This window comes from Thermobia domestica, chromosome 10, assembly GCF_964235325.1.
Source record: "Thermobia domestica chromosome 10, izTheDome1.hap1.1, whole genome shotgun sequence".
Taxonomy (NCBI): Eukaryota; Metazoa; Arthropoda; class Insecta; order Zygentoma; family Lepismatidae; genus Thermobia; species Thermobia domestica.
Window position 1 is genome coordinate 105704531 of NC_137463.1, and position 25993 is coordinate 105730523.

Below are 25993 nucleotides of genomic sequence, written 5' to 3' on the forward strand. Positions count from 1 at the left end.
TCTTCGCAAAAATATTTTTATATAAGCTGCAGAAAATACCGAAACGTTCTTGATCGTAATACTTATATAACGCATCCAACTACTGTAGATATTTTTTTGCTTTATGATGCTAGTAATCATGGGCCAACTATAATCTACGATAGCTTATACAAGTATATATACTCAAATCGTAGACAACTATTCGGTAACACTTTGAATTCATATTATACTGGCCTTCGGCTACCTTGGACTTTGCACCCAGACCACCGCATTTGCTCGGCCTATGACCTCGGATTTCTCATACTCCTCGAATGTCTTTAATCTTAAGGGATTTCGAAATAGTAATTGTATTATAACAGTTGCAACTCTAATCTTGTTTCTTCCCGCCATTATCTTCCTTTCTAAGGGAAACATATAAAAAAAACCGCTGAAACACGTCCTTAAGTATTTTAAATGAAAAGAATAAATACCAATTTTCATGTCTCTAACACTAAGGAATTTCAAGATATGACCACCTTATTTTAACAATTGCATCTCCCACTTTTTCTATCCGCCATTTTCTCCCTTGTAGGGGAAATATAAAAAAACGCTGAAACACGTCTTTAATTAAAATAAGAAGTTTAAATACCAAATTTCACAACTCTGACTTTATAACAACTGTAACCTTATCTTTTTTAATTCTGTTTACTTCCCTTCTAAAAAAGTAAATATCAAAAAACCGTAAACACGTGTCTAATTACTTAAAATGCGAAGTCCAAATACCAAGTTTCATGTCTCTACCTTTCAGAGATTTGAAGGTATGGACATTTCAATATAATAATTTCCACCCTATTCCCTCTTTACGTGTCGAATTTCCAAAAAAAAATCCTTCCTTAGTGGTAATTTACGTCACAAATCCTATGCACTGTCAAAATTCCAAGTTACTACTACGCGGTTTGGTCTGGACATTAATCAATCAGGACTTCTTCTTTTATATTGAGAGATATAATCATTCTTGCAACACATGGTTCTCTAAAAGTCTCTTTAATATTTAGTTACGATACTGTATTAATATAATAAAGTAGACACATGTAAATCAAATGAAGTGTATCGCTTGAAACAAATATAACTTGTTTTTATAACCAAAATTTCCTGGCAGAAGTCAAACGTATCCACTTTGATGCGAATACGGCATTTGTTGTACAATGAATTTTTACAATATGTAATGTAAGAGGGACGAGTTTGTATAGCCTGGACAATTAAATTTAAATTCTGAGACCCATCCCAAGCCCGAAATATATTTCTATTTTTTTCTAAGTGAGTGTAATGTATAACATATGGCAAACTTATACTTTATTAATTATAGATAATTTTAAAACCCCTCTATCTTTATAATCAACACTATAGAAGCATTAATGGATTTTCAACCTACACAGGAATTCATAAGCATAAATTTAAAAATAATAATACAAGTAAAGAACTATTTTTGTAGTTAATGGTGTAGTGCTTGAATGCTTGCCTTAGCCAAACCACGAAAAGTCTTTAAAAACTATGAATGCATGAGGAGGGAGAGGGAGAGCTTTCTTATTGAATGTTCAAACAAAAAGGCAAGAGACTACTTCTAACATACTCTACTTAACCCCGTTATACACGTTATATTCGTAAGTAATACCTTATCAGAAATAAGGAACACTATTGAAATCAGATTCTAAGAATTTTAGATGAAAAAGATAAAATTGAGTTTCGACAATGGGTTTTCTCTTGTTTTTTATTAACCAAAGTACAAAAAATATCTTATATTCTATAATTTGAAACAGAACTAAATGAAAAAGTACCTATCAAAAATAAATTACGAAGTTACCGACTAATATTATCTTGAGAAAGCAGAGGCTTTGACAATTATAGTAGTATCGGATCTGTTTATTCTTTTACCTGATTGTAAGCAATGGTTGATATTTTCATAAGCATGTTGTTTGTTATTTACATTAGTTTGTTTAATTTTCTCACATTTACACAGAGTTTTGGCATTTCATTCTGTTCTAGTAACAAAATAAATGTTTATGTACTTGGCTATATGTAAGTTCTTATAAAGACCCCCACGAAATATCGCAGTATATTTTCTAGTCTGGACCCGAAGTTCTCTGTTCACTTGTACCAAATTCCACATGGTGGTAGGCCTATATGACATAATGTGGCTTGAGTAGGCCCAATGTGGCATGCGTACTCGGTTCCGTTCTACACAAGATCCTGCAGCTAACGAAGAAAAAGTGTTTCTTTATTTCCAGAACGTACTCGTAAGAATATAGAAAACTGCCTTTTCCAAAACTAAACCCATTATTCCCTTGTCCAGAATATTATAGGGATTAAAGTATTTAACATAAACCTATGACAGCGGAACACGATATGTAATTTGGCTTTGCTTCATGCATGTTCCACTCCGTATGGTTTAGCTATATATATCCCCTATACATATACGTGTTTCAGAAATAGATAATTATTTTTGAAAGGGATAATTAAACCTAAACTTTTTAAAAATGTATATGAAAAAATAATTGAATTTCAGTTTTAGAATATCTGAAAAACCGTTTATATATAAATGGTATCCATTAATTCTGTATACGCTTATTTTAAAAAAATAAAACAAAAGTCAATTCAAATAAATGAATAATCTTTTTCTTATGGTTTTCAAATATGTTGAATTTAAACCATGAATGTAAATTTAATATAACTAAGTAACAGCATTTGAGACGCAAAATTGAGCTGAGTGACTTTATAACACATCCTACTTAGTGAGGAAGTTTGGGCTTGGTAAAGGTTTTCTGTATCCTATTTACAAAGTCATCCTTAAACGTTTTCTGCAGCTGAGTCTTACTAAGTAGTACCAGAAACAGGAAGATATAATACAAGTAAAACGTAAGAAAAGTACGCACTTTTTATAACAAAAGAAAATATAAATATACTATGTTATTCTCAGAAAAGAAGTCTTCATTTTCATATCCTCGGGATGCTTATAAAGGATTTAAAAATTATGATTAATAAGAGAGAATTTGTCCGACACTTTTAACTATATGGGTCGTCAGAGCACAAAGGAGTCAATTCCAGATATCAAAACAAAAAGAAACAAGTTTGCACAGTACGCTTAGGTATATGGAAAAGTTTACACTGTTTTTAGTATAATAAGATTTATTTATGAGATCTGGACATGAATATTTTATATTCTGAAAGGAGCAACAGACAGAAATCTTAAAGATGAAATAAAAAAGGGGACTTGATCCCCTTGTGCACTGAACATGTAAATTTCCACACGTATTCTGTTATGAAACGCAGAAGTATATTAATATATAGTGTGGCTGTCTATAACTAAATTATAAATTTGAATACTAAGCAAATAAAGAAGTTTCGGGGCTAACGTTCCTCAAAAGCACGATTAATCAAAAGATATCTTAATCCGTTTATATTAATAACGAAGTTCAATTACTATACGCAAAATATGGACTTCAACTGTTTTTCGGTTTTTGAATTATAAGTAATGACTTCAACAATAAGTGAACATCAAGAGCTTCACTCCTTTCGATTTAACTATAAAGACTTCTGTCCAAAGAACCTAACTATAAGAGAGAAGTTACCAACAAAATATATTGAAGACATCTAACATATACCAATTAATGACGAATATTTTTCCTATTGCTGATCATTTTTTTAATACATAGAACACCTCATGTTTTTTTTTTCCACAGTAACATGAACGTTCAAGACAAATATAACATCACAGAAAATACAAAAGGCACTTGGAAATATAATAATTTTAATTGAGACATGTACATAACCGGAATTTGCTTAATGCTTGTCAAGAATTTAGTTACAAAGCTAAGTGTTTTTTTTTTTTAAATACTACAGAATTGCAGTACCGTACTACACAAACCGTCGAAGAAAAGAAAATGTTCAAAATATGTGAAGCATTTTAACAAAACAATTGGCGTTGCACCAAATTCTCGTACATGCCTGTCGCAAATAAAGTTTAATATTATCTCATTTCTGCATAGATTTCATTTTAATTTCTTTTCGTCCAGATAATTTATAACAATTCGACAACTTTTGGAAAATACTCATAAAAGTGGTAAACATGTAAGTACTCTGGTTTATTTTATTTTTAAAAAACTTTCATGCCTATAAAGAGAATGATCGTTTAACTATACACTGAATGTTTTTCTCGAGTTCAAATCAGGAAGTATAGTGTTAGAACGCACATTTTCTCTTTGGTATCACGGATTTCTTTTCCCCCCAGTTTATGTATATTAGGTAAAGTGTTTTTTTACTTCATGGAAGGTCAGAACTCATGGAAGATTAATACAGACTGCTCATCTCTGAAACCATGGGGTGACACACGAGAATAATAGTGGACAAATTGCATGTATATGGCATCATTTTGTGGTACTATTATTCTACTCTCGTATTTTTCTTTCCAATAATTGAACAGATTAATTAATGAAAAAGCTATTGAACACATTTGTAAAAATCACCTTTTTGTAGTGAATACAAGTGTCATGTGAATCTCTACAATATGGCACCTTGCTGCACTATCTTTTACAACAAATAATAAGATATGCAGATAAAAAGTAAAACAACTCACTTGGAACTCAATTTACTATACCATAATCTCTTCGTTTTGGCGTGACATAACCTCTTCATCTACCAAAAACCTTCAATTATTCTAGCTATTATTTTTGTATTCGTGTTAATCTTCTTCAGCTTAAAGGATATAAACACAGGAGATCTAAACACTTCGTTCCATTAATGCATTCTCTCTGTTTGTAAATTATTATAATAATGCGAAAGTGAAATTTCAGTCAAAATGCTCCTTTCCAGTGGCGTAGGGAAGGGGGGAGGAGGAGGGGCCGGGCCCCCCCAAAGAAGTCCGACAATGTACTTTAGTACTTTGATGTTTGTAATTTTTTATATATTTTTTTGTTTGTAATTTTTCTATATGTACCTATAACAGCACTTGATCTTCCCCCCCAAACACACATCCTGGCTACGCTACTGCTCCTTTCAAACGGGACAATTCCATAAATTTTCTCGTACACACTTTTACAAGATATCTCGAACTGGATTGAATCTAACTGTATGGATCCAATTTTCGTACATGTAAAATGAAAAACTTTTCGTTCCTTTGCACAATGGCCAAGTACAAGGTTGTACATGCCACATATTAAATAATAATATGGAAGAAATATAGCCTTAAAAATGAGACAAAATATACTTTATGTTGAATTTCTTGTACAATCATTACTATTATCTGCAGCATACATTTCCATATTCTATCAATTTGAGCTAGCATCGCACACATTCACAATTTTACCCTAAGTACATTTCCTTATATATGACTATATTATAAACATCGCGCTGTTAAAACATGTCACTTAGTTTATACAGAATTTTTCGTTTCATGATATTTATATATGTATATATAACTTCTTACACATCGGCACTACATTATTATACTTGCATAATATACACTCTATAATAGATATACTATGACTTAAATAACTCCTCTATCTAATTTCATCACAATTTCCCTTTTTTATTTACTTATATTAACATGCAAAAAGTAATATTTAACTTAAGTATATCAACCATTTTCCCTTTCAAGTAATCCGTAAGATGGCAAGATCTGTCAACTAACATAATGCACCCACCACAAACTTCATCTTCTTCATGGCACCTGAAACAAACATTTTAAAAATATATATATAAAAATACAATGAAATTACTACTTTTTAAAATTTATATTAGTATATTAAAAATTCTCTCTGCCCTTATTTTGAACAAAATAGAAAATCATAATCTTTTAACGATGCAAGCAACAGCGACATTAATTCAAGTAAAAACAGTATATAAAAAATCAGTTAGGAACACCCATGATGCTAACCTTGAAAAGAAAAAAAGTATACGTAAGAAGAAGCAAATAAAATGAAAGAAACTATTATCTAAGCCGTAAGGCTGTCAAGACATGGAATGAAAGGAATATACTGCTAGTGATACCAGAAGTATTCTCGGGTCAGTAACAACCATTGGATGTGTACAGTTTCTGATTGTGAAAACAGTTTCTACGTAGACTTTCAGACATTGTGATGTTGGAGAGATCCGATACTAAATTGCATGTGCGTAATAACATTATTAAATTACAGTCACTTGTGCATCCTAGTCAAAGTTTTCAGAAAGGCAATAGAAGGTGAAACAGATACATGCTATGAAACACTAAAGAAATAATTTAAGATGCATTGTTTCTGAATTAATTCAAAATTGGCCGACCACAGAATGGTTCACAATACAAACTTGCCATAAAAGTAAACAGAAAATTAAAAAGGAAAAAGGTTCTCGAAGGTAAACCAACAGCTTTGCATTTACAAAATGTAGCAGTTAAGAAACACAGATTTTAGGGAAAAAGAGTAGAAAACAAATTTCGGAAGATATGAAAGTTTTGACGAAAGGAAGAAGGGAAATGAAAGCAGGAGACGATAGACAAAGACTTAATTAGAAGATGGTGAGAAAGAAAATAAGGAACCATGAAGAAATTACAATAAAAATTTTGCTAGAAAAACAATGGAAGCAAACAGAAGCTTGAAGAGAACCGAACAACCCATGATAGGAAGAAAACAAATGGAGAAATAAAAGTAACTATGGAAACGTAACTAGAAGTAAGGATGGAATTATTAAAGGATTCGAAAATTTCTACAATGAACTTTTCCAAGCAGATGAGAAAAGAGTTCAGTAGAGAATAACCATATTTAGAACTTCCAAAAGTAATGCAAAAAGGAGAGGTCAAAGTACGTAGAAGAATGAAGAATTGAAAATCCACAAGAGATGATGGAATCTCAATAGAGATTACTAGATGGGGGAGGGAGGATAAATCTAAAAACTTACCAAAATATTTTCATTAAGCCTCAAGAAGATAAGAAACATCGTTAAGTTGGAGTAATATTCTTAAAGGTCATAAAGAACGTGTTGAAGACTACTGACTAATTAATTTACTGTCAGACCTCTATCTCCAATATTTTGGAAATATTTACCAAAATAGTTTTCAATCGAAACTGAACGAGATTTAAGTTTCAACCTGGAGAAAGAATGGGCTGGTTTTCATAGACAATTTAGCGCAAGTTTTCAATGAGGATATTGAAAGAATTTAGGGGTAGTAACTTTCACTTTGCTCAGGATTCACAGACTGACAAGATTTTCGATTTAGTTTCAATGGTAGTAGTATTTACATTCAGTGCTCACTGATATGAGACCAACTACATAATAATTACATTGTTGGTTCACCTTTTGTTCGAAGGACGGCCTAGACACGGCGCAGCATGGATTCTGCAAATTACTGTTTTCACGGGGACCTCACATCATATATTCGTGATGGCATTCCACAGCGAGGCCACAAATGTTAGTGCAGGAGCCACGGCGAAGAACATGTTCCAGAACATCCCATATATGACCTACAGGATTAAGATCTGGTGAGTTAGGGGATCAATTCATATGATGCAGCTCCGTGGAAGTTAAGCGAAACAAGTACAGTTCTAGCTCGGTGGCACCTTGGATTGTAATCCTGGAAAATGTCGTCTCCGTATGAGTAGGAGTGTTATATTGTAGGATGTACGTAATTTCTTAACACCTGCAGATACACAACTGAAGTCCATGCACCCAAACGGTCCCTGTCATGCCAACAGAAGCACCTGCAAACCATACATCCGCCCAACATGACTGTACAGTAAGCACCATGCACGAGGGTCCACAGCTTCGTGTTGCTGGCGCCACACAAGCACGCACCCGTCCGAGTGGTATAGCACAAACAGTGATTCATCGGACTAACACGCCCTTTTCCAATTATCCGTGGTCCAATTAGCGTGCTTCTGTTCCCAATTGCGACGAAGTTGGCAGTGACGAGTCGTGAGGAGTGGGTCATCTGCTGTGGAACTTCATGCTTACCAGTGTACCCCGCATAGTTGCGTGGGATATGGGTGCTGTGTATTGTGAGGAATGACATAGTGGAACAGATAGAGTTTTTCAAGTAACCAAGGTGTAGAGTAGAGAAAGTTTAACGTGGTAAGGGTGAGAATTCTTGAGGTGGAGACATAGCGTATTGTTGGTAGGTTTGATTTGGACGATAGTCTCGATACATCGATTCTCAAGTTTGCTTCCAAGTGACTATATAGCGGAGAAGGATTGAGCACTTTTAGTATCAGACTTTAGGAATACTTAAGAGTGATGATTGGCCATGGATCAATAAAAGAAGAATATCTTCTATGAACCGAAGCCAGAGGAAAGGTTTAATATTGTGAAACGCGGAGTATTTATTTTAGGTGTCCTATGAACAAGTTCGCGCATGTAAGATCCAGTAACGTCCATGGCAGTACCCATGATTTGAAGATAATCAGAGGTGCGAACTCCGAGGATTCCGCTGCTCAAGCACCCCGGAGAATTTTGTGAGTACTCAACACCCCACCACCCCCAAGAATAGGGGATGATTCTAATCTTTCGCAATATTTCTTAAACGATAGTAGGACTTTTTTTTTTTTTTTTTTTTCATAGAGCAGAGAGGGAAGGCACAGTATACCGCGGGGAGACAAGACTAAAATTTGAACTAAAGATAAGCATTTCATTTCTATTCGCTACCTTGCACAATAACATTATTCAAAAATATGCACTTAAAGTTTGTTATAATTTGATTAACTACATTTGTTTTCATTTCGTTTAAAATCAAAGGTTACCGTTCAAAATGGCGTGATGAGTTCTAAGATAAAGGGTAACAATCTTATAGGCGATATCCTCTGACTCAAGAATATTTTCCATTGTGGGAAAGAAAAAAAAATCATTCAAAATACCAAAAACTCTATCTTCAGAAAAGTTAATTTTCAAAATTTTGCGAAGCAGGCCCCCTGGAACCTCCGCTGACCAGTACTGAGTTGCGAACTGTGAATTAAAGAACTCCAACTGGTTTTCAAAACCCGGCGCTCGTGGAGATAATGGTTATTTTCAAATGTAAAATGGTTGGTAGGATACGCGTGCACAGTTTTTAAGGTTCGGAGTACATGTTTATGAATTCTTTAATAGTGTTAAGACCGTAGGCAGATGAAACATTGATGGGTGACGAAAAAATCTCAGTTTTACGTCCCATGGTTATGCCGTGTAGGCTAAAAGAGACGATGATTATGACAATGAATGAAATGGTGAAATGAAGAAAGTGGGAGAAAACGAGAGAACGCCGAGAAAACGCATGCGGTGTTAGTGTATAATAAATTTACATCTATTGCGAAGTGATCCACGAAACATTCCGCATCTTTATTGAAGAAATGAAAGAAATTCAGATAGTAATTTCCTCTACATATTAGATATCAGTTTGATTTTCCAACCCTCATCACGAAGATAAGACACAATTGATTTCCCATATGTAGAAAGTCTGGATTACATAACACATTTGTCCTTTGTAACTCTACAGCGGTGTCTGAACTTTTTTGACATTTATGTACTTCCAAGCAAAACGTCCTAGTCATCAAAGTTGTGGATCGAGCCTCGTTGATCATTGAAAAGAAAATATTTAAGACATTTTATATCAGACTAATAAATAAATAAGTAAATAAATAAATATGCAAAATGGTAACTTGGATAAGAAATGGGATGATGTGATTACACATATTACATTAATAAAAAAAATACAATTAAATCATACATAAGTAATTCTTGTTAATATGTACATATATATCTTTGATAATATAAAAATTTCGTACATACGAAAAAGAAAAAAATGTTACTGTAGGACTGATAACTACGCTTTTAAAATAATTTACTTTTTATCAGAAATCACAATGGCGCAATGTTATATCGTCCTTGTTTATTTTCGTGTGCTAAGGTATATTAACGATATTTGTAAGGTTTTACACACAATAATGTTTTGTGCAGGTGCTAATAAATGGACGGTGAACCGAACAATATAAGCTGCTGATTTATAAACTAGTTTTGACGGCTACAAAAGACAGTGTAAACACTCCACTGTTAGATGTACACACATATTAAGCTCACTTTTTTTTTTTTTTTAATTTACAAAAAGATAAGAATCTAGAACATAGGCAGAAAAAGAAGCATTAAATAAATAAATAAATAAATAAATAAATAAAAACTACGTTGCCTCAGGATGGTGATTGTTTATACTCCTAAAAACTGTAGGAAAAAAACATACTGATTTCAGAAATTAAGGAACAAAGGGAAAAAGTTTAAAATTTATGAACGAAATCGTTACAATACTACAGTCTCAGAACATCTACTAACATGCTACATTTATGTCTGGATAATTCAAATTAACGTGAAAAGTGAATTTTGAACACCAATGATCTTTGATTTTTTAAAAAATTAATGTGTATTTCTGAAGGAGTAATAGGAAAAATTATCTTTTCTCAACTGGATACTTTCGAAGTTTTATGATATGATCCACAAAATCATGAATATTTCAGCAAAATAAATATGAAATCTACACGTGACAGTCTACTTATTCTAGATGGAAGCGTGGCACACTAAAACACGAGTTTTTATCATGTAAAAGAAATCTGGTCCAAACGAATACTAACTTTTTTTTAAAATGTAGTACATAAACTTATATTGTTTTATGACATCCAAAAATAAAACTAACGTGTTTATTTTTACTCCAGTTACGTCTTTCTATTTTTTATTTTTATTTATTTTTTTTAACAGAAATAGTATCCTGATCAAATTTCTCACTTCTAATTGCATACCACAGTATTTCACTTTTATTTTTCTCCATTTAAAGATGGTTAAGTCTGTTAATGTATAAATTGTTTGTTATTACAGATGCATAAAGCTTTTATTTTATCAGTTCTGATAATTCATGGATGACTAAAACCTTTATATTTAACATGGTTTTTTTTTTTTTTTTTTTTTTTTTTTTATGTCTTCTGTTTGTTTAACATCCCATGGTTATGTCCTTTACGATAAAGGAAACGGATGATTAATGAAAATTAATGATCACGAAATTTTTTGTGTTCTCTCATCAGGAATCGAACTCTGGACTACGTGTATCAAAAGCATACGAATTAGCCACTAGACCAGCGGGGAGGACTATTGTCTATTTTGCTAACTTCTTCTGCTTTAGTAAAAATTTTGCCCAATGCTTAATATTCACGAAAATTAAAGTATCCTTTTGTTATAAACATTTAAGTGAGTTATGATATTAACATATATTTCCCTGAAATCATCGTATTTGCATAAATCGTGTCACAATCTAAGATTTCAACTAAATCAAATTTTTCTTTTTCAGTCGATATAAGTGGACTTATTTTGTAGTAGCTGTAGCGTTTATATAGCGATTCGGAAGTGATGAAAGCTGCTAAAGTGTAAAGCCCTGTCAAGTTAGAACTCGGTTATGATAGAGGGGAAAATTATGTATTTAGCTGTTAAAAAAAAAAAAAAAAAAAAAAAAAAAAAAAAAAAAAAAAAAAAAGTACGAAGTACACATTGATTTAACGTCAAAACTCGCATGAGCGAAAATAATAATAACTATAGATAGATAATCATCAAAAACGATTAATGAAAGGTGTAAAATACCAATATTTAATGAATTAATATTGATTTTAAGAAAGAAGAGTGAAAATTAAGTTTTTAATGTTGCTGCTTAGAAATTAAGTAAATTTCATGGAATTCTTTATATACCTGATAAAACTTGGTGTATCAGACGAAATATCCTAGAACAAACAAAGTATGATAGGCAAACACTTATGGTGCTTTTAACTAAGAACTTTTAAAACAAGTACCGGTACTGATTCTAACTTAGTGAGTAACTGAATAAAAGGCAAGTTTTCATTGTAAGCAAAATTACCATGAGGTAAATACTTTTATAAGACAAACAAAAACTACGGTAAATTCACTTACTTAGTCTGCACTGTTTGACTGAGACGTTTCACTGTTATTATCAGCAGACTCATCATTTGAGCTTTCTCCTCCGTCCCCAGATTCAATATGTCCTTCGAATCCTGTGTTGTCTGAATCATTTTCTGCATCGTTCATCTCCGAATCATCAGGGTACTCTTCTTCTTTCTTTGCATCATCGATTTTATTGGCAGCATTTAAGTTATCTTTGGCTGAGTCGGAGTTTTCTTTGGGAAGATTTTTGGTCTGGGATGACGATCCTGGTGTATTATTTTTAGTATGTGCTTTTGCTGAGGCTTTTGGCGACGTTGCCGATGCATTTTCAGAAGCAACTAGATCTGACAAGTGTACGTATTGATCTACTGGCTGGAATGTCCTTCCACGTTTTCTTTGAGGCAAGATTCCTTTCCTTACCATATAGACTCGAATCGTTGAGATGGGAATTTTATAGGCATTCGATGCTTGTTGGAAAGTCATGCCGTCTCGTACACTTTCTGCCGCTTTCCTTAACTCAGCATCTGTCCGACGTAAACGTTTCTTTGGGAAAGGATCGCTTTTCGCTTGTGGTGGAGGACTGACGCTCATAATACTGTGACCACTCAGCATTGACGAGTAATATTCTGCAAAAAGAAGAAGAATAGGAATGTTACATTTTTTGCAGTTGTCTTTAGAAGTGCCTTTCAATATGAATTACTACAGACACAAATAGCATATAATTAACAAAGTAATCTTAAAAACAATTAATTGTATACAATGCTGATTCTATAAACTTTATTGTACTTACGTAGTTTCACTTTTGATTCTTTTAGTGTAAACAATATTGATGTACTCTATCATATATTGCTTAGCATTCTTTAGGACAGTAGTCAATCTACTGCGAGTTATCCTTGCTCTTGAAGAAATACACGATCAAAGTATATGCAAGATATGTATTCAAGACGGTGTCAGAAAGGCTGACAAAAGAAAAGTATTTTTAGTTTACTGGATGAAGAATTAAAATGTTATCTAGCCTCGCTTCATGCTAACTGAATGGTTAAAAGAAGAAATAGCACGTAGAATAAAAGTTTGAAGCATGACTGGAAATATTATACACATTCATTCTCAATACGAATGAGAAGTACTGTGAACGTAAGACGTGAGATGTACTGTAGTTGTAACAAACACGAACTTTTGTTCTTCTATTAATTTATATCACAAAGAAATCTACGAAAAATGAGGTAGATCAAAACTGTTTTCCCTTTTCCCGGAAGACTAAATCTACAGATTTTTTCTTTTAATTTTATCATCATAGATTAGCGATAGCGAAGAACAAAAGTTCGCGTTCCCTTATCTCATATATACAGAAATTTTCATTTATATTTAGAATGTAAAACTTAAGACATTAGAAATACAAATCTATCCCACTACAGATCATCAACATAAATAACGCTATGAATAATCACACAATTTAATAATGAAGTGCGTTCAACAATAATTTTCAATAATATAAATTTATGAATAGGAAAAGTATTCTGGTATTATGTTTCCAGCGACATTTGCAACACACACTGTCCACAGCAATGATTTCCAGGCTATATTATGCCTCATTTGTAGCTTAAAGAGCGTGACTTTCAAGGTTTATTAATAGAGTTACAATTTAGGTTAACAACTGTTTTTAGTGCTCATTTTGACTTGGAGTGATAAGAGATGGACTTAAGAAGTAGTACATATATGACGTAAATACGTTCACAGTACTTGCAGGAGTTTTCGATTATAATTATCATTACTCTATACTGAATGCTAAAATATAAACATCAGTTTGGTCTTTCGGCATTCATTATACAGTGCATACAAATACTATTGGTTATGAACATTCATTATACAGTGGACATACTTCTTATGAATCAGAGATTTATTAAGATATCGCCCTTTGCAAATCATGAATTAAGTCTTCCTACTTTAAACAGTACTACACAGTAAGAAGTCCTACTTCACCACTTATTTACCACAGTGCAAAACCCTATAGCTTAATAAATATCTGATTCATTACTAATAAGCATTGAATGTAAATATGGAAACACATGTAGTTTGCAACAGAGGGACACCGTAGTTCAGTGGCTAGAGCGTTGGACTCACGTTCACGTGGTTCCGGATTCGATTCCGGGCCGGTGCTTCCCAATTTTCGAACGTTTCACCCAGCGTCGTGAGGCAAATTGAGGAGTCATGTGAATAAAAGACGTGACGGCCACTAGGTCTAGAAAGCTCCCGATTGGGCAGTTAGCGATAGGGCGACGCGGCACGCTGACCACACGTTCGTCACTAGGTTGGACATGGTTCCACCAATCCCAAACAGATGGCGTGGAGCGGCTCAGGCTCCTCAAATGGACTGTTACGCCAAGCGGCTTGGTTTTGTAGTTCGCAACACGTAAGATATGTGAGGATGCGTGTGCAGCATCTCTCCGTTGCTAGTGGTATGCTGAATTATCGTCTGTAATAGGTCAATCGGGGTAAAACGGAACTATGTGTTGAAGCGTGCAAGACAGGGTGATGCAAAATGGGAGGCCTCTCTGAGTTTCAAAGAGACTAAGTTACCGGTACGGAATTAGTTAGCGCCAGTGTATCTAGGATGACCGGTGTGTTAAAAGTGTTGCGAAGAACAAGTGTCGAAGTTGAAGTGATGGCTCATGGCAAAATAATATCTGCGAAAAGTAATAGTGGCCGGAAGAGAAGACTCAGCGCCAGGAATTGCCAAGCACTAATGAGAACTGTCACTAATAACCGTAGAATGAATGCGGAATAAATGACTAAGGAATTCAATCAGCACCTGAAACTGCGTATTGTGACAATTACAGTTAGACGCGAATTTATAAATTGCTAATCACCGTCAACAGTACTTTAGCACGAAAGAGTGATTACGAGAACATGCAAAGCATATCGCCGATCGGTTACACCCTCTTCTGGAAACTACTAGTAAGGTCTAATGAATATTTCCCTTATTTCTAACAATAGGTCATGTTTATATATTGTGGACGCCTAAAGAAATTTATGCTTCGCATTCTCTCCTCCTTACCGTGAAACAATAGAGGCAGCTCTGTGATGCTGTAAACCGCAAATTATTGGTATTCTGTGGGTCCTGTGATTACTCACGGAACGCATTATCGCCAGTGATTATGAGGATATCTTAGCTGACCACCTGCATTGAATGGTCGAGATGTTGTATCGGCCAGTGATGTCATTTTTCAAGATTATACTGCGTCAATTCATAATGGAGCTGTTGAGTTTCTGTTCCATGAATATCGGGATGAACTACCACACAACACATGCTCTGGACAGCCCAATCCTCAGATTTTAAACATAACTGAACACCTGTGGTCAGTTCTAAAGCTTAGAATCCAGAGCAAATATCCTCCTCAATCCTCACTAATGGAACTGAGTATTGCACTCATGAGGAATGGTACAATACTCTTCTGCAAACCATTCATGAAGAATCCGAACTGCTCTAAAGACTAACAAAGGTCCCACAGCGTTTTAAGCAGGTTAAGTTGCATTTCTTTGGGTGTTTTCATTATCTTGATAACTATCTGACATAAAGCTAGTAGAAGAGAAGTCCATGTATTTTACAAGAATATTAGCTGAAGTGCTTGTTCTTCATCCGGCAAAACATAAAATTAACCAAAAACATTTGCAACATACTCAACCTCTTGATTCTGATCCAAAAAACTAGTTAATATGGAATCAAATTCCCTGGAGTTTCGTAAACTCCCTAATCCCAAAATCCTCTCTCAATTCAGCACTCCAGTAAAGCCTCTTTCAATGCATTCGCCTTATTGAATTCTCCTCCTACGCATTAGTTCATCCCTTAAGAGTAAAATTTACTATATCCACATAAGTGAATGATATATGGACAGTCCTCTTTATGAAAGAACCTTGATGTATACAATTCTATAACTTTATCTCCATTGACTTAAAAGAAATTTGTATTTAGAGTATATTTCTATTTCTTTCATCATCCCTTAGGGATGGAATTAACGAAAATTGTATTCTCTTTATATAAGTTAAAGTACCAAGTTACGTGAATTTATGTGTAGAGGTTCAGAAGAAATGCGTAATTGTTAAATTTCCCCTTCCCTCAGCCTTTGGGATACTGTATTTCCTAAATTTGTGCAAATATATGTGATATTTAAATTTTGCACATAAAAAATCTTGCATATACAAGATTTGGTCTCTATGTCCAATGATTGAAAAAGATCTCCCTCCCCTGTGTCTGCCATGAATAATTTGTCTCCTACCCTCTCCTGGTGGAATATCCAATATTCTTGCAAATGAATGATATATTCGTATTACGTTTACCAGAAATTTTCCATATACAACAATTTCATCAATTATGTTCAACGGTTTAGAAGATAGTCAAAATATATAATGGTAGTCAAAATTCCCGTTTTCTTCTCTTTGGAGTATGGAAATTCCTACTAATGAATAAGTTATTTGTATTTTGTATATATTTAAAAAATACATATACATATAGCCAATACTGTGGCTTTATTTATAGCAAGCAGAAAAATCGTTTCTATGTTTCTGCGTTCACTATATTCAAATTGTTCATCACATCATCTCCTCCTGGGAATGGAATTTTCAATATGCGTACAAATGACGAAATATAATTCGCATTCTGAGTATCACAAAACCTCTGTATACCAAACTTAATGCCTTTGTGTGCAACAATTCAGAAGTGTTTCTTTCAAAAAGAAATCTACAAGGGGTATTGTTTCATCATCATGAAGAGTGGGGATTTCATAACTGACACTCTCGTCGCTATTTCACTATTTTTTCGTTTTAATTTTTATTTTAATTATTTATTTTTGTGGAGTGAAGTCATAACTCCACTATCAGTGACCGTCTGAAGGCAGCAATGAAGTTCAAAAGAAACCTGTAATAATGACTAAATCATCTTTCCCTCATCTTCAAGAACGGAATTTCCTAAATTTCTGCAAGCAAGGGTGCCCACATACGCGTTTTAGGGCCCATACGATCCTTTCTGGAGGGTAGAACAATTTTGCATTGAAGATGGCACAATCAAACTTTAATGATATCACAATGATGATTTTAAGAACGCTAAATTGAGTAACATTTAGTATACAAAGGAAGCTATTTTGGTTTTATCACAATCAACTCTGGCCTCCTCTACTACTTTGGGAAGGGAGAGAGGGGTAAATTTGGGAAAGGGAAATGGTCACTGCTGCCTGTAAATTAGTGCGGTGTTTGTATTGTTTCTAGGTATCTAAAAGTTTGTGCCTTTATGTCCAGCACCTCAAGAAAGGACTTTCGCGATATTGAATTTGTCCCTCACCGTTTCATGAAAGTGAAATATCACAAAAGACCCAATTTCGTACCTTTAAATTAAACTGTTAAAAAAAATTCTTTCCCCTGCATCTGCCATATTGATTTTTTTAAGTGGAATTTTTGAATCACTTAAGTTTTCAAAAAGTCTTCTCCTAAACCAATATCAACCATATTGAATCAGTGTATTCTCTAAAGTAAGAATGCTGCAGATACGTACTTTTCTGTAAAACGGTTTAAAATAAACATGTAATAAATATTTTAATAAGTTCGCAAATGTTGTTCATCCTTTTAAGTTATTGGCTAGTTCCATGCAACAAAGCGTAGCAAGAAATTTCAGTTCATTCTCAGATTTTAACCAAAACAACACATCCATGCCGCATCAGTTGGAATTCTATTATTTTCAATATAAGGCCAGATGTTTGTTTGTTTGTCCGCTATACAAATCACACCCTTGGTTTGGCATACTTCTAGGTAACTATAGAGACTATAGGCTATTTAGAAGGTAGGACAAGCTAAGTTGCTTCAGCAATGTAGTGCCATCGTCTGGGATGAATGTGCAATATCTCACGAAAGTGCTTTGGAGGCTGTGGGAAAAACATTACAAGATGTATACTTTAACAAGAAGTTAAGAAGATAATGGGAATTGGCAACGCCAAGCCCTGCTGCTAGTAGAAGTATATATCAGTGATGACCAAATGGCCAGCAAGTAGTTTCATCCGACGAGTGAAATTCTATGTGGGTTCAATTTTTAATTCCACGCATAATAAAAAGACTACAGTTCTCATCATAATATATACCTGAGTTGCGAGTTGACTATTAACTGTGAAAATACTTTGCATAACCTTTTGGTTATCAAATCTACTGCAAGGTAAGGCCGTTGATACTAGGCCGAATTTTAGAATATACAGATTTCATAGAATACTTTCAAATGTTCGTATCTCAGACCCTAATTGGCCAAAATATATGGAACAAGAAGCGAAACGCAGAATAGAACAAAGATTCAGAAAATGTGTGACTTGCGCACATTCAGTGAGCCGTCACCTTGCAAGAGGTGGGGTGGGGGAGCATGAAAAGTGGTCCCTACGTTCTGTTCTTATTTTGTCCTGGCCCGCAATGTACTATCAATTGGCCATCACTGGTATACAGAGTGGTTACAAATTATTGGACGATTTCAGATGTCAGTATTTTCACTAATATTGAATGCAAGTATATAATCTTAATATCACTGGAAAGAGAAAGATTTGAAGTTGTATTTCGACTTTAGATAGATCAGTGGTACAAAAACTACAGCCTTATGATCCATAAAAGAGGTTTGCATTTTGTGAGAATATGATGGCCAAGATCGAATAAGATTAGGGTTTGTTGTAATGGATTATCGTGAATGATGAAGTAAAATTTCATTTATTCGGTAAAGTCAGCAGGGACAATGTTCGGATAGGGTAATCAGAGAATCATTGAGATAGAACCCGACAGCCCCAAAGTGAATGTATTTTGTTCCGTTTCCGTATTTTGTTCTATTTTGTGGCTTTTTTTTTTTTTTTTTTTTTTTTTCGGGAAACATGTAGGGGGTTGGTTAATGCCACAGCTTACGGAAGAAGAACAGAGGTACAGTCTCCAACAAGACGAGGGCCCTTCACATTGGCAACTGAATGTTTGGAGGAATCAAAATCAATATCCGCCAGAAAGATGTATTGGTCGAGCAACGATCGAAGATAACATATTCTGCATATGGCCACCATCTTCACCGATCTCACAGTGCGTATGTGTTTTTTCTGTCAAGCTACACTGCCAGAATTGAGAAGGTGGATTATCAGAACCATCGAAAACATCACACTAGACATGCTTAAGAGGATTTGGCAAGAATGGGATCATCGCTTCGATGTCTGCCGTACTATAGTGGGGTTCGCATTGAGTGCATCTAAAGTCAGAATAATACTTCGAACTGCCCTCTTTCCAATGACAAAGATCATGTATTTGTTTTCAGTAATATAGCTTTCGGAATTCGTCCAATAATTTGCAACCACACTGGATTATAAGAAGTATTTTACACAGTTATATCTCAAAGTTAAGTATGCCTCTCCCCCGTTCGAGACAGACAAATTAAGGGAGGTGTGGTGGTAAGGTTCCACATTTACCCGAATTCAGCACATTTAGACGATGTAGTCGCACAACACTCCGCACCCTTTACACTTCAGGTTTCTTCAGACATCTGCCCATTATATAAATACTTCAAATATAGTTATTATATTGAAATTAGTTTGTAGTTCGCATTGCATTTCCACTGATATAACTCCGTTTTTTATGAGGGGATATTGAGAAAAATGAATTAGCAGTGAATTTAATGATTTGAAAAAGGTATCAATGAAATTTAGAATACTAATGGACTAAGATAGCAACTATCACTGAAAAGAAACAGTTATAAACATCCTATCATTTCATCTTTCTTTCTTTCATTCTTTCTTCCAAAGATGACTTGCCAACTGAACCATTTTGAAACAAAAACTTGGATTTTGTCTCAAAGTAATTTCAATGGTTATGATGGTTAGGCTATGTTTTGATTAATGGATATGATTAAAGAGATATAGTTCAAATACTTTGTTTTGCATTTAACTTTCACTAAAAATGTTTTGCTTCATACAATGGATGTGTTCAAACTGTTAATAAATATAATTAACAATTGCTAAGTAGGTAGTCCGATCAATTCCTGTTCTGAGAATATAAATCAATTTGATAATAAGTTTGCCTTCCTATCTTTCTACACAAGTCTTTTCTATCCATTCTGCATCAATAACATATTTCGTAATAATGGTGTCCTCTATTATTGTTTCTTTTTCTGTAGTACTACATTGAACAACACTAATACTGTCTCATTATCATACTCGAAAATTTTATTAACAATATTTCTGCAGTCGCTTCGAGATGAGACTGAATTCTACTAAAGCTCTTCAAAAATACTGTCCAAAATACAAGAGTGAGCTAAACGTTTTGTAACATTTCGGTCACCTGCTTGCCTTATGCGTCAAGTTACAACAAATGTTGCCTAGCTCTCAAAGTAGATACCATCTATTGTACCGTCTGGAGCCACGTCTTGTCCAGTTCTTTGATTCCATGCTGATACCAGTTCTCGTTTTTTGAGACAAAGAATTCCTGTAGTGCAAGTTCCACCTTCTCTTGGTTGTTAAAGCACCGTGAGTGTAGAAAATAAGCCACTGACCGGAACAAACAATGATCCGAGGGCGCAAGTTCCGAATTTTATTTTGGATGTGACATCAATTCAATTCCCCTAAGTTCTTGGAGTTTATTCCGGGTCGTTTGAGAAGTATTAGGTTTTGTGCTGATTTGCTGCAGCAGAGCTCGCTTTCTGCACACAAATACAGGGATTTTGTGGAACACAATATCATACACTCATTATAACTGTTCGAAGTATAGATTGGCATTGATGGTTTGACCATCTGAAACGAACTCATAATCAGTGAATTACCTCCTCATAATTCCAGCAGACCCAGAGTATCATTTAATATTCAAAATGCTTGTGTTTGGCGACACCAGGCCTACATTTAACCACTACATTTCGATTTATGCACATTAGGATTCGTAAAGATATTCACCTTTCGTTGCATGCTATTTTTATCTTCAAGAAATCAAGATCATGAGGGTTTTCCGTGGGTTTTTTGTACTCAATGGTCTCTGTGCTTAAGTTAGGTTAATTCGTTATATACAATTCGGCAGCTCTGGATGCTCTTTATTGTTTCGGTTGTGTGACATACACGCCACAACGTTGCACGTATGCCAGTATTGCAAAACTTACTTTATTTTATTTGAAGAACTTATTTCCAAAGTTTTAGCTAATTTTAGTATAATGTTGAATTATTTGAAAAGATTACTTATTTTAGTGAATATCATGAACCAGATCTATTTCATAAGAAAGTAAGAACGCTAACTAGTTGGACATACAGGTTTCACAGAACTCTTGAATAAACCACTTTGGACCAAATTAAATTAATTTCCGAAGTTAAAAAAGAAGTAAGAAAAGACATCTTATTTTATTATAGATTTTAACATCTGAATGTACATTTGTACTTATTTCTATTATTTTTTTTTATAAATCTTTCAAAACGAATGGAAACAAATGTCAAAAATAGTACTGATTTTATCCTGAGTTGTGTCAGTCAGTAGAGAGACTGTTAATTAAATATATGGGTGTACTAGGATACTATTTAGGGTATAGTAAGAGTAAATATATAACATGGTGTAAATGTTACGAAACACTTATTTAAAATCTTATCTGATACTATAGTTTTAATTTTTCTTTTATATATTCCTAGTTTATTTTATTTTTAGATATATATCAGGTTGTCTAAAAAGTAATGAGCCTTTTTCGTTTAAATTAACATTCAAACCACATATGCACCATTTTGTTCGATGACCGTCTGCCATTTTCCCGGTAACACCATAATCCCATCACTGTACAACTTATGAAGTTTCTGGGCAAAAATCGTGACACGTGGTTTTCGCAGCCCTATTTTGGAATTCATTTAACAACATTCTAGGGGTCCTGCGGAAACGAAAATAAATAATCTGAGTGCCAGGTATGGACTATATGGTGTACGGATTAAAATCTCCCAGGTAAGTTCTCTCAATTTCTAACGGGACGGTAAAGATATACGCGGTCTAGCGTTGTCAACATGAGATACAACATACTTTCTTTTCTCTGGCCGTTCTTTTTGAATTTCTAGGTGCAATCGTGCTAGCTGACGACAATAAAGGTCTAAATCTATCTTTCTGCCCGGCGGCACCAGCTTGTGATGCACGATGTCTTTTCAATCCCACCAAACGCATAGCATAACCTTGCGGGCGTCAGTATGAGTTTTGTCACAGACTGTAGAGTTTCTCCTTGCTTCGACCATGATTTTTTCCGCACGTTATTGTCGTAGTTATCCACTTTCCATCACTCGTAACCATAAGCTTCAGAAATGGCTCCAGTTTGTTACTTTTCAGTACATATTCAAAGACAGAAATTCAGTAACTTTTTGAGCCAGATCCTGTGACACCTACACGTCAAGCTTCTTTTTATGAGAAAAGTTCTTCAAATGGTTTAACACTGTTTGGTGATGGGTGCTTAGAACATTGGCGATGTCATGACTGCTTACGTGGCAGTCTTGCTTAGCTTTTGCCAGAATATAATTTAGTTTTGCTATGATTGGTCGCCCACTGCGAGAAGCATTTTGGACATCGAAATTTCCAGAACGAAAGCGACTGAACCATCTGTTGGCTGTTGCTTTTGATAACTAATCTTCCCCATAAACAGCACAAATTTCTTCACGAGCTTGCGCATTAAAATTGTACAATGTAACACAGTTTTGTGCATAGTTCGTTCATTCATGTTTTATGGTGCAATAACTTACGTCTGGTGGAAAAGAATTCCAATACTTTATACAATTCTGCTAGCTTCAACTGTCAATTGCCAAACACTTACTCGCTGCGACTCATATTCCCTAAGATTTGGAATACTAACGTCATCTCGTCCGCAAAAGACTCTATACTTTTTCAGCTACCTGATATTTATTATAAAGGGTGTCTTATTAAAAGTGATGGATTTAGTATGCATAAGAAAATACCGTGTATTTAGAAAATGGCAAATACTTTTACATCATCACAACGCGTAAATGTTCCGTTGTAATAATGATAGACAACATTCGTCGTATGTTCCCCACGACTTGTTTTGCAGACATTCAATATCTCGATAAACTTTATGGTCATTCTTTTTCCTACATACTTACTCATCGATATAGCTAACAGCATGCCCCCCCCCCCCCTAGGTTTACGCACTGTTGGAGATTCATTTGTTTAGATTAGAAGGAAAGAAGGCCACACAGCCTAGTTGGCTAGTTCTCGTCACCGTTACAAGAGAGACTCGGCTCGAAAATTTCTCATGCAGCAAGACAATCGTTCCGTGTAAAGTGTAGCACGCACCCCATCTTCTTGAAATCACATGTATTCAATATTAATTTTGTTCAAATGCGGTCACAGAATACTGTAACCATAAAACGGTACAGTTCTATATTAACTGCCATGGCGTTCATACCATGTATTTGGACTTATTCTTAAGCATTTATATTACAATATATATCCAGGAAAAAATAATATCTTCTATTTTGGCCCTGATAGCATTCCATTGCAACAGGACGTAGTATTCTTCATGGATAAATTCGTCAAGAAAAACTTTATGTGATAATATTAAAACGTTGCAGTTTATTTGCTTCCGAATAGAATTTGTCAGTTCTTTTTCTTTCCTTGGGCTTAAACAATAAATAAATAAATAAATCACGTATCTTAAAAATACACTTATGATAACGCTAATGAGAATTCCAACTACATAAAGGATGCGGTTTTAAAAAATAGATAATGCATATTGGTTTTAAATTTATTTAATTTGTATTTCCACTATAATTTACAAATGCAATTTTAAATTAAGTTACTACAGTACAATACATAACAAGAACCATGCCTTCAAAGTGAGTCAAACAAAATATAATCTTAAGTATATTACCAAAACAAAACAGTGCAATTATGGAAGCTTTATTACACACCCCATTTAACATTACACAATATATAGAATTTAACTTTTACAAATACACGAAAAAAATAATTTTCTTTCATTACAAAAAACATATTTATATCATTTCTTTATAAAGCTTAACATTTTGATTATAATGAAAAAGTAAAAATATAGATTTCCAATTATTTTTCTTATGCACTTAGATTGAAAAAAAAACTAAGTTCTACGTCGATATGATAAACTTTCTAATAATACGCAGGAATAAAAATACGTTTCTTTTAGGACAGCAGACTTGGAAAACAAAGTAAGACACACATATAGAAATCTATCTGAATTGTGGGAGTCGCCAGTATAAGGGCATATCTACCTTATACAACTGAAATTAAGTCTTATCAGAAAGCAGATGCATTTAAAGAGACAATGCGTGTAAGGAAATATAAATAAAGATGAATACAACATTGGGAAACTGAGTGACACATAATATATTGTGTTACAATAATTTTAACATTCACTTTAAAGTTTAACTCAACCAAAACGTTTATTACGTTTATATATTTTATTTTTGTTAATTAGACCTAATACTAAAACTACATTCTGACTGTTATATGTAAAATTTAAAGTAATAGTGTCACAAAAATTGCGTAGTAGTACTTAAAATTAGTTGCAGTTTGAAGGTGGAGGCCATAAGCCACCTTTGAAACAATGTATGTACTCAACTTTATTAAAAACATTCCAGAAATTCATTACTCCATTAAAATATAGCAAAAAGACAACTACATGATACGTAAAACCAAACTCAAGGCATATATTACCACAATTATTTACGTATCGATATTAAATTATCACTTATAAGTCCAGTTGAAAATAATTTACCATTCACAACTCTTTTCAAGCTTTCTACTTTCCATTTATAGATAGGCTGAATCTACCAGAAGTGCAGACCCTGCCTGAGAATAAAACTGATTTCTTTTTTAAAGAAAAATAAATGTATACCTTATTAGTATATATACTAAAATTAACAAGATATACGAACTATATATAGTACGTGCGTCAGCACGATGCACGATTTATAGAATATATATTAACTTTAGTCATTTCTACGCATCGAAAAGAATATGGATATGTAAAACCTAAATACTCAATATTGCTATTGTATATGTGATATAGTCACCTTTCGTACCATTAGTATACTTCATAGTAATTGCATTTGAATCTGATAAATTGTAAATTGTTTCCTCATTTACGTTTTACCATAATATATAATAATGTTATCCAAATCTTTCCTTTCTAAATGGCATTTCTTTGAAGTTCACCATATATTGCAAAATCAAGAATTATAAAACGACTTATTGTCTTTTAAACTTTATTTGAATATAATGTTGATTCACTTGCAGGAGTATATTTTAACAACTCAAGGTTTTCTTTGTTTGTTTAATACAGTTAAGAGAATCACGAAATATCTACAGTTAAAAGAATGCTCAGGTTGGCACAAAAGTGTAAAATAAATCTAGTCTTTAAAGTCTTAAATTTTATCTGTTAATCTTTCAGGAACCCACTTCAAAATTTAATAATACAAGTGAGCAGAAAGAAAAACACCCACTTAATCGTCATTATTATTCTCATCCTATTGAACTGAACATACTTAAATAAATTAATACCACTACCTGAGTGTATCAATTCATTTTTGGTGACTGACATAAATCTATATTATAAAATTGAAAGTGACTATGTTTGTGACTCTTAATCTCTTGAACCGTCAGACCGATCTCGACCAAATTTTCAACGTAGATGCGGCCCTGACCTGTGAGTGTTTTTAGCTATTTACTTTGACGGTAAAACTTAGGGGAGGGGATAGAAAAAAAAAAATAAATGAAACTTAGTAACACTTGAACCACCCGACCGATCTTGATCAAATTTTCAATGTAGATGAGGTTCGGGACTAAGATGATTTTTATTATTTCACTTTGACGGAGAAACGTAGGGAGAGGGGGTGGAGAGGGAGATATACAAAAATCATTAAATATGAAAATAAAAGTGATTATGTTCGCGAATTAATTACTTTTGACACCCGATCGATCTCAAACAAATTTTCAACATATATGAAGTTCAAGCCTGGGAAGTTCTTTATCATGTCATTTTGACAGTAAATCTTAGGGGAGGGGAGGGGAGAAGGGGAAATATATGAAAATGAATAAAACACAACTCTTGAACCACCCGACCGATCTCGATCGA

At 33.9% G+C, this 25993-nt stretch overlaps 1 protein-coding gene across 1 annotated transcript in view; it reads right to left on the reverse strand.

The window, feature by feature from the left end:
* Positions 1-871: 871 nt before the first annotated feature.
* The window catches only part of LOC145662627 (uncharacterized), a 257675-nt gene continuing 232553 nt past the window's right edge, over positions 872-25993 (reverse strand). Inside the window, exons 5-6 of the mRNA XM_081728370.1 lie at positions 11887-12503; positions 872-5680 (exon numbers count right to left, since the gene is read on the reverse strand). Coding sequence (XP_081584496.1) covers positions 11887-12503 — 617 coding nt within the window. The 3' untranslated portion in view covers positions 872-5680. The remainder of the gene's footprint in view (positions 5681-11886; positions 12504-25993) is intronic.